General features: G+C 42.2%; 2 protein-coding genes across 2 annotated transcripts in view; both read left to right on the top strand.

Moving 5' to 3' along the window:
* The first annotated feature begins 3708 nt into the window (after positions 1-3708).
* Positions 3709-11824, top strand: tlr9 (toll-like receptor 9). Its single transcript, XM_020458752.2, has 4 exons — positions 3709-3878; positions 4228-6888; positions 7106-7465; positions 10483-11824. The coding sequence occupies exons 2-4, from the start codon at positions 4231-4233 to the stop codon at positions 10687-10689; spliced, it is 3225 nt and encodes a 1074-aa protein (XP_020314341.1). The 5' UTR covers positions 3709-3878; positions 4228-4230; the 3' UTR covers positions 10690-11824.
* A 2037-nt stretch (positions 11825-13861) lies between these two features.
* Positions 13862-14895, top strand: part of LOC116356901 (serine/arginine repetitive matrix protein 1-like) — a 51247-nt gene continuing 50213 nt past the window's right edge. Inside the window, exon 1 of the mRNA XM_031803663.1 lies at positions 13862-14062. The gene's annotated coding sequence lies outside the window, so the exon portion shown is untranslated. The remainder of the gene's footprint in view (positions 14063-14895) is intronic.

Below are 14895 nucleotides of genomic sequence, written 5' to 3'. Positions count from 1 at the left end.
GTTTTTTACAATTTACAATTTCTGACTTTTAATCCTAGTAAGAATTCCCTGTTTTAGGTCAGTTAGGATCACCACTTTATTTTAAGAATGTGAAATGTCAGAATATTAGAGCGATTTATTTCAGCTTTCATTTCTTTCATCACATTCACAGTGGGTCAGAAGTTTACATACACTCAGTTATTATTTGCTAGCATTGCCTTTTAAATTGTTTAACTTGGGTCAAACGTTTCAGGTAGCCTTCCACAATAAGTTGGGTGAATTTTGGCCCTTTCCTCTTGACAGAGCTGGTGTAACTTGAGTCAGGTTTGTAGGCCACCTTGCTCGCACAAGCATTTTCAGTTCTGCCCACAAATTTTCTCTGAGATTGAGGTCATGGCTTTGTGATGGCCACTCCAATAACTTTACTTTGTTGTCCTTAAGCCATTTTGTCACAACTTTGGAAGTATGCTTGGGGTCATTGTCCATTGGGAAGACCCATTTGCACTCAAGCTTTAACTTCCTGACTGATGTCTTGAGATGTTGCTTCAATATATCCACATAATTTCCCTACCTCATGATGCCATCTATTTTGTGAAGTGCACCAGTCCCTCTTGCAGAAAAGCACCCCCGCAACATGATGCTGCCACCCCTGTGCTTCACAGTTGGGATGAGGTTTTTCTGCTTGCAAGCCTCTCCCTTTTTCCTCCAAACATAACGATGGTCATTATGGCCAAACCGTTCTATTTTGGTTTCATCAGACCAGAGGACATTTCTCCAAAAAGTACGCTCTTTGTCCCCATGTGCAGTTGCAAACCGTAGTCTGGCCTTTTTATGATGGTTTTGGAGCAGTGGCTTCTTCTTTGCTGAGTGGCCTTTCAGGTTATGTCGATATAGGACTCGTTTTACTGTGGATATAGATACTTTTGCACCTGTTCCCTCCAGCATCTTCACAAGGTCCTTTGTTGTTGTTCTGGGATTGATTTGCACTTTTCGCACCAAAGTACGTTCATCTCTAGGAGACAGAGCGTGACTCCTTCCTGAGCGGTATGACGGCTGCGCGGTTCCATGGTGTTTATACTTGTGTACTATTGTACACAAGTGCATTTACGGTCTCGTTCTAAAATAGTTTTTTTCCCCTCATCAACCTACACACAATACCCCATAATGACAAAGCAAAAAAATCCATTTTAGCAAATGTATTACAATAACTGTGTCTGAATACTATGTGAATAAAAGTAAGAACATATTTAGTTTTAAATATACTTAAGTATCAAAAGTAAATGTATTTGCTGAAATACACTTAAGTATCAAAAGTAAAACTAAAAGGATGAATCATTTCAAATTCCTTATATTAACCAAACCAGACAGCACCATTAAATTTTTTATTTATTTACGGATAGCCAGGGGCACACTCCAACACCCAGACTTCATTTACAAACTAAACATTTGTTTTTAGTGAATCCACCAGATCAGGCAGTGGAGATGACTAGGGATGTTCTTTTGATAAGTGTGTGATTTTGACTATTTTCTGTTCTGCTAAGCATTGAAAATGTAACGGGTACTTTTGGATGACAGGGAAAATGTCTGGAGTAAAAAGTACATTATTGTCTTTAGGAATGTAGTGAAGTAAAAGTTGTCAAAATTTAAATAGCAAAGTATAGATACTCCTTAAGTAGAAATTTAAAGTATTTTCACTTAAGTACTTTACACCACTGTATTTCGGTAACCAATTCAAAAATGGTATTGTACACTGTAGTTAACTGTTAAACTGTTATTAGCTGATGTACGAAGGGCTATATAAATACATTTGATTTGATTTATTAGCATGTATTAATGTTTTCGTCATGTCCCCAAAAACTTTCCACCAACACTCGCGAATATGGCCATACACAGTTGATTTCATTTTTGAATGAATCAGATTATTCATTTAAACAATTGTTTTTGACAAAATGAACGATTCACTTAGCCATTTATTGAGTTCATTCGGGATTAATCGAATCAGGTGAATCAAAATAATTTGTGAATCGCAAACAGTCATTTTAGGGAAAAATATTTATTTTCGATTATGTTGTTAAATTTGTTTGTAGACGCAGTACTTCCAGTTGATTTGGGCATCCAATGTATGGGACATTGCAAACTCAATAGATGCTAATCAGCAGTGGTGTAAAGTACTAAAGTCGTTTTTCGCCGTATCTGTACTTTACTATTGACATTTCATACTTTTACTTCAATACATTCCTAATGAATATGATGTACTTTTCACTCCATGCATTTTCCCTGACACTGAAATCTCCTCTTTAAACTTTGAATGCTTAGCAGGACAGGAAAATAGTCCAATTCACTCACTTATCAAGAGAGCGTCCCTGGTCATCCCGATTTGCCTCTGATCTGACAAACTCACTATACACAAATGTTTCATGTGTAATTGATTTCTGAGTGTTGGAGTGTGCCCATGGCTATCCGTAAAGAAAAAAAATAGTGTGTTATTTTTAATATATATATATATATATATATATATATATCATTATTTATGCTTATACTTTTGATACAAAAGTACATTTACTTTTAGTACATTTAATTACATTTACTTTTAACTTTTACTCAAGTAGTATTTTACTGGTTGACTTTTACTTGAGGCAATGTATCTTTACTTTTACTCATCTATGACAATTGAGTACATTTTCCACCACTGCTACTCACCCTGCTAAGTAAACACTTCTAAGGTAGCTAAGTTAAATATGACTAAACTAGAAAAAGGTAATTTCCCAAAGAAAATGTGTAGGCTTGCTTCAGCTGAATAAAGGGATTTGCAGCCTACCATGGCCCTGGCCCAGCTACCAGGATTTGCAGCCTACCATGGCCCTGGCCCAGCTACCAGGATTTGCAGCCTACCATGGCCCTGGCCCAGCTACCAGGATTTGCAGCCTACCATGGCCCTGGCCCAGCTACCAGGATTTGCAGCCTACCATGGCCCTGGCCCAGCTACCAGGATTTGCAGCCTACCATGGCCCTGGCCCAGCTACCAGGATTTGCAGCCTACCATGGCCCTGGCCCAGCTACCAGGATTTGCAGCCTACCATGGCCCTGGCCCAGCTACCAGGATTTGCAGCCTACCATGGCCCTGGCCCAGCTACCAGGATTTGCAGCCTACCATGGCCCTGGCCCAGCTACCAGGATTTGCAGCCTACCATGGCCCTGGCCCAGCTACCAGGATTTGCAGCCTACCATGGCCCTGGCCCAGCTACCAGGATTTGCAGCCTACCATGGCCCTGGCCCAGCTACCAGGATTTGCAGCCTACCATGGCCCTGGCCCAGCTACCAGGATTTGCAGCCTACCATGGCCCTGGCCCAGCTACCAGGATTTGCAGCCTACCATGGCCATTGGATATTTTATGTATGGATCTTTTTTTTTTTAAAGGCATAAAACATATTTGGTTGTAATGTTGCAATGTTATACATCAAGGGTGGTCAAGTTTTAAACCTGTAAAACAACTCTCACTGCAGCTATCTGGTGTATGTCACAAAATATTCATTATTATTATTTTTGATGTCATTTTTAAGTACCCGTGTATTTGATATCTGGTCATAGGATAGACAGGGGAGGTGACATGCCATTTCAGATTTTCTTTATGTAAAAAGCCCTGTCAGTTGACAGACATCTGTCTGGGAAGGTTTCACTTCTTCATTTCTGAATTGTGTTACATAAGTCCTGGTACTTAACTACTGTCTTTTTACATCTGGTCTGTCATTCAAGGCTTTTCTCTCTCCATGCTTTATTTGGAGGAAAGGTTGGCAGAAACTTGTTTTGGAATAAAGCATCGGTCTATTCCATTCGAAACAACATCACGTTTCATTATAATTGACCTCCAGTGGGTTATTGAGGCCCAAAACCTCCCACGGTGAGTGTAATTCTCAGTTCTAATATGCCAGTTGATATCTGTGCAAGGCCATGAAAACTTTACATTGAGGTGAATACTCATAATTTGAATACTATTATTAATGTACCAGGATTGACTGTTTTATACTGGTTGTCTCATGATTGTACTGTATTTGCAGTTGTGTGGTCATTTGCATACCCACAGTTAGCATTTGAAACCCATTTTGACAAGGCGTGGACCTGTTTTTAACATTGCCCATAGCTGGGACTTGCTGGGATCAACTTTCATTGTATGTACTTCTGTGCAGTTATAATTTGACTTTTAAATCAGATATATTTTGTGGTACGAATGTTTATTTCTCTCTGTCCAGGTCATGCAGGGATATGGAGTTCTCCTCTGCTTATGTCTACTACCACCAGCTGTTAGGACGACCAATCCCAAGTTCTTCCCTTGCGACAGCAACGCAGACTCCAGTGTGGTGAACTGCTCTCGGAGGGCGCTCACCCGCATCCCAGTGATCTGCTCAGCCTCTGTCCTTTCACTTGACCTGAGTTATACCGGGATTCAGCAGGTAGGGAAGGATGCATTCTCTGGGGTTCCAAACCTCCAGAAACTGAGCATGACAAGGAACTGTCTCCCTAGTCATATGAGGGCCCTGGGGTCTCCCTCATGCCATGTTGAGATCCACAAGGATGCCTTCATGTGTCTTAAGAACCTCAGCACCCTCCTACTGGAAGGAAACAGCCTCACTTCTCCCCTCCCCAGACTACCTGACAGCCTGGAAGTCCTTAATCTGGAGTCTAACCACCTTTACAACATAACCCAGCCCCTCGGCACACCAAACCTCAAGCAGCTGCTACTCACCATGAACTGCTACTATGGTAACCCCTGCAACCAGTCCTTCCACATTGACGAGGCAGTCTTCAGGGAGCTTACCCAGCTGCAAAACCTTACCCTGGGTTTTAACAATGTAACATCCATCCCTCCGGGAATGCCTCCCTCTCTGAAGAGTCTGGATCTGAATGAGAATAAAATTTCTGTGTTGGATGAGTGGGCGTTTGCCAATCTGACCCAGCTCTGTAAACTCAACCTGGGTTGGAACTGCCAGCGCTGTGACCATGCTGCTCAGCCCTGCTTCCCCTGCTTCAACAACACCCCACTTGACATCAACCCACATGCGTTTTACGCCCAGAACAACTCTCTCAAATTCCTCAGCCTGAGGGGAAACTCCCTCCGCAACATCCCAGAGGGCCTCTTCAGTCCCCTGGTACACCTAGAGGGATTGGACCTATCGGACAACCTACTGGCCATTGCCATACGCACCGGTACCTTCTTCATAGAGCTGAAGAGGCTCACTTGGATCAGCCTCATCTACAACTATGAGCCGATGACAACCTTCAAGGAGTTGGTGCTGTCTCCCAACGTGACCCAGATGTCTGGCCTGAAAACACTTCTCCTCAGTGGGAACTTCTTCCATATGGTCTCTGAAGAAAGTGTGGCGGTTCTGGCCAAGTTCCGTTGGCTGGAGGTTCTGGAGCTGCGGATGAACTTCATCAGGTCCTGTAATCTGAGTGCCCTGGCCCAGCTACCAGCCCTGGTGAGGGTCGACCTTTCCCAGAACATGCTGGAATTTCTCCCATCCTTCTCTACTCAGTCCAACGTGTGTAAGTCCTTTAAGAGCTTTCAGAACCAGAACCGGTATGCCACAGTGGAACTTCAGAACCCACCCATGTTGCTCAGTGACAGGAAGGCTGTCCCAGATGAGCCCTGGCATCATCCAGGTCCAGTAGTCACTGCAGCCGAGCCAGGGCCAAACACGTTGGCGATACTGGAGGATGAGTGCACTCAAAACCCAACTATATTTTCCTTCAAAAATAATCTCTGCAATGGTGCCATGTCTTTTGACCTTTCCCAAAACAACATCCTCACCCTCAATAGCAGTTTGTTCCTAGGTATGGAGAAGGCAGTCTGTTTGGACCTCTCTTACAACTACATGAGCCAGAGCTTAAACGGCAAACAGTTTCTCCACCTGGACAACCTGGCGTACCTTAGCATGGCCCACAACAGGATAGATCTGTACTATGGAGATGCCTTCAAGGAGCTCAGTGCCACTCTGAAGACTTTGGACCTCAGCAACAATGAGTTTCACTTCCTAATGAGAGGCATGGGCCATCGCTTTGAGTTCATCAAGAACCTCCCCAATCTGGAGGCGTTAAGTCTGTCTGACAACAGCATTGGGATGCGGATAGATCATACACTGTACAGTGACTCCCTCAGGTACCTGTATTTCTCCGGGAACAACCTGGACATCATGTGGGACACTAGAAGCAACGACTACATCACCTTCTTCCAGAACCTGACCAACCTTATCTACCTAGATATCTCCAGGAACCAGCTGAGGTCTCTTTCACCAGCAGCCTTCTGTAACCTGCCTGTCAGCCTCAAGGTGCTCCGGGTCAGCAACAACAAACTGAACTATTTCCCCTGGGAGAACATCACAGCACTCGGCCAACTATGCCACCTTAACCTTAGTGTTAATTATCTGTCTGAACTTCCCGACAAAGTCATACCTTTTCAGGCAAACTTGACCCTTCTGGACCTTAGTCACAACCAGATCAGCTTTCTCCCTGAAGACTTTTTCAGCCAAGCATTGGCATTGCGTTTTCTCTACCTCAACCACAACAAACTCAAGCTGTTGGATCGGCAGTCCCTCCCTGCCCCACTGAGGAACGGCAGTGCCCTCCAGTTGCTCACTCTGCATGCCAACCCCTTTGACTGCTCCTGCGACACTTCCTGGTTTGCAGACTTCCTGCGTGCCAGCCAGGTGGAGATCCTCCTTCTTACCACTGGCGTACACTGTGGTTTCCCCGAGTCGCAGCAAGGGGCTAGTGTTTTGTCTATGGACCCCCGCTCCTGCCAGGAAATTTATGGCAGCCTGGCCTTCCTCTCTATTACCTTCCTGACTCTGGTGTTCACTGCCTTACCCCTACTCAGGCACCTCTACGGCTGGGATGTCTGGTATTGCTTCCAGGTACTTCTACAAATCAATGTTGTGTTGTATTCCCTCCCTGGTAGTTAATTGATCAAGTAATGTCATTGATTTACCAGATAGTTCACTAATATGATTTCCCAGTGCACGATCAGTCCCTGATTAGAAGACCTTAATTGAATGGCCCAGCTGTAAATCAATGTTGTGTTTATGTGTCCATATGTTGAATATCTACATTACACTATTTTGTAACAAACAGGTGCTGTGGGCAGGACACAAGGGCTATTCCCAACTGCCTGGGGCAAACTTCCAGAGTCATTATGATGCCTTTGTGGTCTTCGACACGGGCAACCACGCAGTGAGAGACTGGGTCTACAATGAGCTGCTGGTCCACCTGGAGAACGTGGGGCGGAGGAGGTTCTGTCTCTGCCTGGAGGAGAGAGATTGGATTCCAGGTCTGTCCTGCATCGAGAATCTTCACAGTGCTGTCTATAGCAGCATGAAGACCGTGTTTGTGCTGACGAGCGGAGCAAGCGGCGGGGGAGGAAGAGTTAGCATAGTAAATGGGGTGACTCGCCAGGCCTTCTACATGGTGCAGCAGAGGCTGCTGGATGAAAAGGTCAGACTTGCAATGTGTTTGTGTGTCATTCGGAGCTCCAGTGTTTAATTGCTATATTGTAATTAATTTATATAGATTTATAATTTATAGATTTTTTTCTATTGTGTAATTGACTGTAAGTTTGTTTATTCCATGTGTAACTCTGTTGTTGTTTGTGTCGCACTGCTTTGCTTTATCTTGGCCAGGTCATAAATGAGAACTTGTTCTCTACTGGCCTACCTGGTTAAATAAAGGTGAAGTAAAAAAAACTGTTGAAGTCAGACGTTTACATACACTTAGGTTGGAGTCATTAAAACTAGTTTACATACACTTAGGTTGGAGTCATTAAAGCTAGTTTACATACACTTAGGTTGGAGTCATTAAAACTAGTTTACATACACTTAGGTTGGAGTCATTAAAACTAGTTTACATACACTTAGGTTGGAGTCATTAAAACTAGTTTACATACACTTAGGTTGGAGTCATTAAAACTAGTTTACATACACTTAGGTTGGAGTCATTAAAACTAGTTTACATACACTTAGGTTGGAGTCATTAAAACTAGTTTACATACACTTAGGTTGGAGTCATTAAAACTATTTACATACACTTAGGTTGGAGTCATTAAAACTAGTTTACATACACTTAGGTTGGAGTCATTAAAACTAGTTTACATACACTTAGGTTGGAGTCATTAAAACTAGTTTACATACACTTAGGTTGGAGTCATTAAAACTAGTTTACATACACTTAGGTTGGAGTCATTAAAACTAGTTTACATACACTTAGGTTGGAGTCATTAAAACTAGTTTACATACACTTAGGTTGGAGTCATTAAAACTAGTTTACATACACTTAGGTTGGAGTCATTAAAACTAGTTTACATACACTTAGGTTGGAGTCATTAAAGCTAGTTTACATACACTTAGGTTGGAGTCATTAACTAGTTTACATACACTTAGGTTGGAGTCATTAAAACTAGTTTACATACACTTAGGTTGGAGTCATTAAAACTAGTTTACATACACTTAGGTTGGAGTCATTAAAACTAGTTTACATACACTTAGGTTGGAGTCATTAAAACTAGTTTACATACACTTAGGTTGGAGTCATTAAAGCTAGTTTACATACACTTAGGTTGGAGTCATTAACTAGTTTACATACACTTAGGTTGGAGTCATTAAAACTAGTTTACATACACTTAGGTTGGAGTCATTAAAACTAGTTTACATACACTTAGGTTGGAGTCATTAAAACTAGTTTACATACACTTAGGTTGGAGTCATTAAAACTAGTTTACATACACTTAGGTTGGAGTCATTAAAACTAGTTTACATACACTTAGGTTGGAGTCATTAAAACTTGTTTTTCAATCACTCCACAAATTTCTTGTTAAACAAACTATAGTTTTGGCATGTCGGTTAGGACATCTACTTTGTGCGTGACACAAGTCATTTTTCCAACAATTGTTTACAGACAGATTATTTCACTTATAATTCACTGTATCACAATTCCAGTGAGTCAGAGGTTTACATACACTACGTTGACTGTGCTTTTAAACAGCTTGGAAGATTCCAGAAATTGATGTCATAGCTTTATAAGCTTCTGATAGGCTAATTGACATCATTTGAATCAATTAGAGGTGTACCTGTGGATGTATTTCAAGACCTACCTTCAAATTCAGTGGTTGTTTGCTTGACATCATGGGAAAATCAAAAGAAATCAGCCAAGACCTCAGAAAAAAATTGTAGACCTCCACAAGTCTGGTTCATCCTTGGGAGCAATTCCCAAACGCCTGAAGGTACCACATTCATCTGTACAAACAATAGTACGCAAGTATTAACACCATGGGACCACGCAGCCGTCATACCGCTCGGGAAGGAGATGCGTTCTGTCTCCTACTTTGGTGCCAAAAGTGTAAATCAATCACAGAACAACAGCAAAGGACCTTGTGAAGATGCTGGAGGAAACAGGTACAAAAGTATCTATACCCACAGTAAAATGAGTCCTATATCGACATAACCTGAAAGGCCACTCAGCAAGGAAGAAGCCACTGCTCCAAAACCTCCATAAAAAGGCCAGACTACGGTTTGCATCTGCACATGGGGACAAAGATGGTACTTTTTGGAGAAATGTCCTCTGGTCTGATGTAACAGAAATAGAACTGTTTGGCCATAATTACCATCGTTATGTTTGGAGGAAAAAGGTGGAGGCTTGCAAGCCGAAGAACACCATCCCAACCTTGAAGCACGGGGGTGGCAGCATCATGTTGTGGGGGTGCTTTGCTGCAGGAGGGACTGGTGCACTTCACAAAATAGATGGCATCATGAGGTAGGGAAATTATGTGGATATATTTAAGCAACATCTCAAGACATCAATCAGGAAGTTTAAGCTTGGTCGCAAATGTGTCTTCCAAATGGACAATCACCCCAAGCATACTTACAAAGTTGTGGCAAAATGGCTTAAGGACAACAAAGTCAAGGTATTGGAGTGGCCATCACAAAGCCCTGACCTCAATCCTATAGAAAATGTGTGGGAAAACCTGAAAAATAATTTTCGAGCAAGGAGGTCTACAAGCCTGACTCAGTTACACCAGCTCTGTCAGGAGGAATGGGCCAAAATTCACCCAACTTATTGTGGGAAGCTTGTGGAAGGCTACTTGACACGTTTGACCCAAGTTAAACAATTTATAGGCAGTGCTACCAAATACTAATTGAGTGTATGTAAACTTCTGACCCACTGGGAATGTGATGAAATAAATAAATCCTTCTCTCTACTATTCTGACATTTTCACATTCTTAAAATAAACTGATGTTCCTAACTGACCTAAGACAGGGAATTTTTACTAGGACTAAATGTCAGGAATTTTGAAAAACTGAGTTGAAATTTAGTTAGCTAAGGTGTATTTAAACTTCCGACTTCAACTGTACGTAGGCTACATTCAAGTAATATCTTCATAATTAAGCAACCAACAACAACAGGCAACATCCCTACCACTCACTCAGTCCGTACTGTCTAATCTGTTACTTTATGTGCAGGTGGACGTGGCGGTGTTGGTTCTGCTGGACGAGGTGTTTCCCAAGCTGAAGTACCTGCAGCTGAGGAAGAGGCTCTGCAGGAAGTCTGTTCTGTCCTGGCCCAGGAACCCTCAGGCCCAGCCACTGTTCTGGAACCACATGAAGACAGCGCTGGCCTCCGACAACATCCGCTCCTACGACAGCAACGTCAACGAGAGCTTCATATAGGTGGGTCGATCCACAAACAGAGTGCCTTTTATGTCGTTGTGACATTGTCTGTAAATGTTGATAGAATACTCAATGAAAGAGTTGGATAACATACAGTACATCTATAACTACACTAAACCATGTTAGAAATTCCCATACTAGTGTGTTTTCATTCAAATAAATGTGTTTTCTCTGAAAATCCCCATTTTGGCATGTACCACGTTATGTTTGTGGGACTTCTATCAATATTTTCACCCACTTCACCCCAAAATGTGCCCAAGTTTTTACCATCATTGTAAAGGTAATGTGTTGCTGTGGTAGTCATTTCGGAAGATTATCATTTATTTCATGTGATTGGAGATTCGTGTTTAAGGTCAACCCTGTTATGTGAACTGAACTCTCATTTTAATATGGTGAAACTAAGAAAAAATAGTTTTAACAAGAAACATTGAACATTTAATAGTCCTTAATTTTGTGTCCATCATAACAGATCAACCCTGTTACCCATAAATACATAAGCTAGAAATGTTTTAACAAGTTTAGAAAAATGGCACTCTATTCTTGGAATGACCCAGGTATACTAATAATGGAGTGGATTTACAGTATATCACATTTCAAGTGCTATACACTGTCAAGGGGAGGGGAATTCACTCCCAACATTTTCTGGTTTGAATACTATTTTTTTTCTTTGTGGCTATCAGATGTTATTATAAAATCAAGGTGGATATGTGAATTGTTAAAAAAATATATATTTAATTCTACAGTGCATTTACATAGTAAGTTTGATCCTTCAAAGATAGTTGCTTATTTTGGGTTGGTTTAACTTGTTGTTGCAGTTTGAATAACATTTTCAGAAATAAATACATGCATTTAGTTACGTGTACATTTTGATCAGTATTTAACCGATTTCAACACAGGACACACACATATTACGGAGAGGGAACAAAGTCATCATTGTGTATTAAAACTCATTCCATGCAGATGTTTACCACCATATCAAGAGCAATGTCGTCATCCAGCCCACACTACAACTTCCACTAAATGTAAATTCCTCCTCATCACTCTGTTCTTCACTTCCATTTAAACGGGAACTGAGATTGATGGTTCTTTTCTATTGTTGTCAACAGGTGAATAAAGTGTTCTTTTTTTGCCACAAGACTCTCTGTTTCTGAAGGAAGTTAGAATAGAAAACTCCCAAATGACAGCACAGCTGCTTCCTGTTAGCAGTATCCCACTCTACATACCACTACTGGCTTGCCTCTGAAGCTAAGCAGAGTTGATCCTGGTCGGTCCATTGATGGGAGAACAGGTGCTGCTGGAAGTGGTGTTGGAGGGCCAGTACGGGGCACTCTTCCCCCTGGTCTAGGGAGATCCCAATGCCCCAGAGCAGTGAAGGGGACATTGCCCTGTGTACGGTGATGTCTTTCGGACAGGTGTCCTGACTCTCCGTGGTCATTTAAAAATCCCATGGCACTTATTGTAAGAGTAGGGGTGTAAACCCCGGTGTCATGGCTAAATTCCCAATCTGGTCCCATTCGATCGTTGCCACTTAATCATTCCTAATTGGCATATATCACTCTCCACCTAATAGCTGATGTGTGGCGAGTTGCCGTGCATCACCCAGGTGGGTGCCAGACATTGGTGGGGGATGAGGTGAGTTTAGCCCTCACCTTGTGAAGTGCTTTGAGTACCACAGTTGGTAGAAAGCTATATAAATCCAGTTAATTATTCAATCGTGGCAGTCTGACTAAAGTATGTAGGAAACGACAGAGCTGCGGATTTATTTAGTGTGAGTCATCAGGCTAGTAGTTTACTACAAAAAAATATAAATTCTAGTTTGCGCTGATGATGCCCTATGCTGATGTCACAGTGGGATAGTCTGACTGAGGCCGGTGGGAGGAGCTATAGGATGACAGGCTCATTGTAATGGCTGGTTTGAAATGAATGGAACGGTATCAAACATGGAAATCACATGATTTCCATTCCAGCCATTACAATGAGCCTGTCGTCCTATAGCTCCTCCCACCAGCCACCACTGTCCACTACACTGGTAAACGTGATATAGGGGAATGATCATTTTTGTTCAGGAAGTCTGGCTTTAATAACCACCCCAAGACAGACAGGCAGACAGATGGAGACACACACACTGTCTAGTGATCTGTCTTCATTCTGATTTCAGCCTTGTCTCTTGTGTGATTTGTGTTGTAAAGTTAATGACAGCATGCCTGTGGTATACCCTGTGTGTGTACAATATTATTATTATTAAATATAAGGGGGTATCAAATCATCTGCCAATATAGGGTAGTAGTTGGCAGAGAAACTAATACCACTGACAGTGTGTCTGTGGTAGATACAGTGGAAGTGAGAGAAGGGGCCCCACTAGTGGAGTTGAAAGGGATGGTGAGGTTGCCATAGTGATCTGAAGCTGATACCTACTAACAACAGAAAAAAAAGACCAACATCACTTTCACATAATAGTTCACAACATTTGGACAATATTGAACTGTTTGTATACCTCTAGTATTATTACTTTTTAAATATAAGGGGGCATCAAATCAACTGCCAATATAAGGAAGTAGTGGGCAGAGAAACTTATGCCATGGACATTGCAGAGGAGGTTAGTGGGAGGAGCTATAGGAGGACTGGCTCATTGGAATGGCTGGAATGGAATTAATGGAACAGACTCAGATATGTGGTTTACTTATGTTTGATACCATTTAATTGATTTCATTCTAGCCATTACAAATGAGCCCGTCCTCCTACAGCTCCTCCCACCAGCCTCCTCTGGGACATTGGTATACAAACAGTTCAATATTGTCCAAATGTTGTGAACTATTAGGTGACAGTGAGGTTGATTTGTATTATTTCTGTTGATAGTAGGTATCACTATGGCAACCTCACCATCCCTTTCAACTCCACTAGTGGGGCCCCTTCTCTCACTTCTACAGTATCTACCACAGACACACTGTCAGTCAATCAATGTTCACTTCTCTGTCAGAGGGAAAAATTGTGGAACCTTCTTGTATTCTGGGGTTGATTTTTGTCTGCTGGTTTATCTAAATCTCTTGCAAGTATGAACAATAATATCCTACTATTTTCTACCAGATATATAAAACTCAATGTCCAAATGTGGCATTATTTCCTGCCACGCCAGTCGACTAGCTTTCAGGCACTCCTTTGTGCTTGTCCCATCGACTACGCTCACGGCGTAATCTCCATCTCCAATCATCGCTGTCCCTTTAATTGTCCCCGCCGCCGTGGGAGAGAGTTTGCGCGTGCTTGTGGCCCGACAGCAGGAGAGGTCGAGAGAATGCTGGGACCGTGGAGCTCGCGCCAATGGACTTGGACACGAGCTGGGCTTTCCGGTGATGGAGAAGGGCCGGTCTGTTGACGGGTAAGAGAGCGACCGAGCCTACTTCTACGAACACCGTCTTGATTTTAGGGCATCTTTAAAAAAAATAGATGATTCAAAATGCGTCGTTTTTGTGACTGAGAGGCTTAATTCTTATGTAATGTAGAGATATATACAGCCACGGATAGGAGAAGTAGCTTAATCCCCCTGCCCGTGGTCGCACATCGTTTCTACCCTACGGGGTCTGACACGGGCTGGGTGGAATACATCTATGACCGTGACTGTCTCATTAGGCCTAAATGTTTTCACTTCTGAAGGGATATTCGACAGGTTGTTGGATTGAGAGCCGTTACATCTCTTATCAGGCATCACCCAGCATCATGCCAAGCGTGCTGTAATATAAACTGTAGCAGTTTTCCCAACGCGCTACTGCTGTGGTCAACTCAGAGACGGCGAATGAGTTATTCTGTGGAGTGGGGTGTAACAAAGCTATGTGTAGCTGCAGAACTTTGGGAATATTGAGATTTTCTTTTGGATTGATATAGGAAGTGATTTCAACATCATCCAGTCCATCAACCCAAAATGATTGACATTTGACTGACATGTCATGGTACGTAAACTTCCTCCGCTCTGGGTAGAATTGATGCACAAGCGCCGAAAAAAATATTGTCCCCAGAATCGGGAAGGGGATTTCAGTTTTTCTTCAATATGATGTGTCCTTTTTGATTTTGCGGATCACATTAGGTACCAACAGGTTTATTTACGATACTTTAGCACAAAGCTAACCTTTGAATGTTAGAGTTTTTTCAAAGACAATTGATTCACTCCTGTTTCGCGTATCATTGGATGTAGTCTAGGAAAACACTATAAACGAA

The sequence above is a fragment of the Oncorhynchus kisutch genome, linkage group LG24 (assembly GCF_002021735.2).
Source record: "Oncorhynchus kisutch isolate 150728-3 linkage group LG24, Okis_V2, whole genome shotgun sequence".
In the NCBI taxonomy this organism is placed as follows: domain Eukaryota; kingdom Metazoa; phylum Chordata; class Actinopteri; order Salmoniformes; family Salmonidae; genus Oncorhynchus; species Oncorhynchus kisutch.
The sequence above is the reverse complement of the archived record's forward strand: the minus strand, read 5'-3'. Positions and strand labels throughout refer to the sequence as shown.

Coding starts and splice junctions, on each gene's coding strand:
- tlr9 (XM_020458752.2), top strand. CDS start 4,231: ATGCAGGGATATGGAGTTCTCCTCTGCTTATGTCTACTACCACCAGCT. Junction 6,889..7,105: donor ATGTCTGGTATTGCTTCCAG/GTACTTCTACAA, acceptor TGTAACAAACAG/GTGCTGTGGGCAGGACACAA. Junction 7,466..10,482: donor AGAGGCTGCTGGATGAAAAG/GTCAGACTTGCA, acceptor CTTTATGTGCAG/GTGGACGTGGCGGTGTTGGT.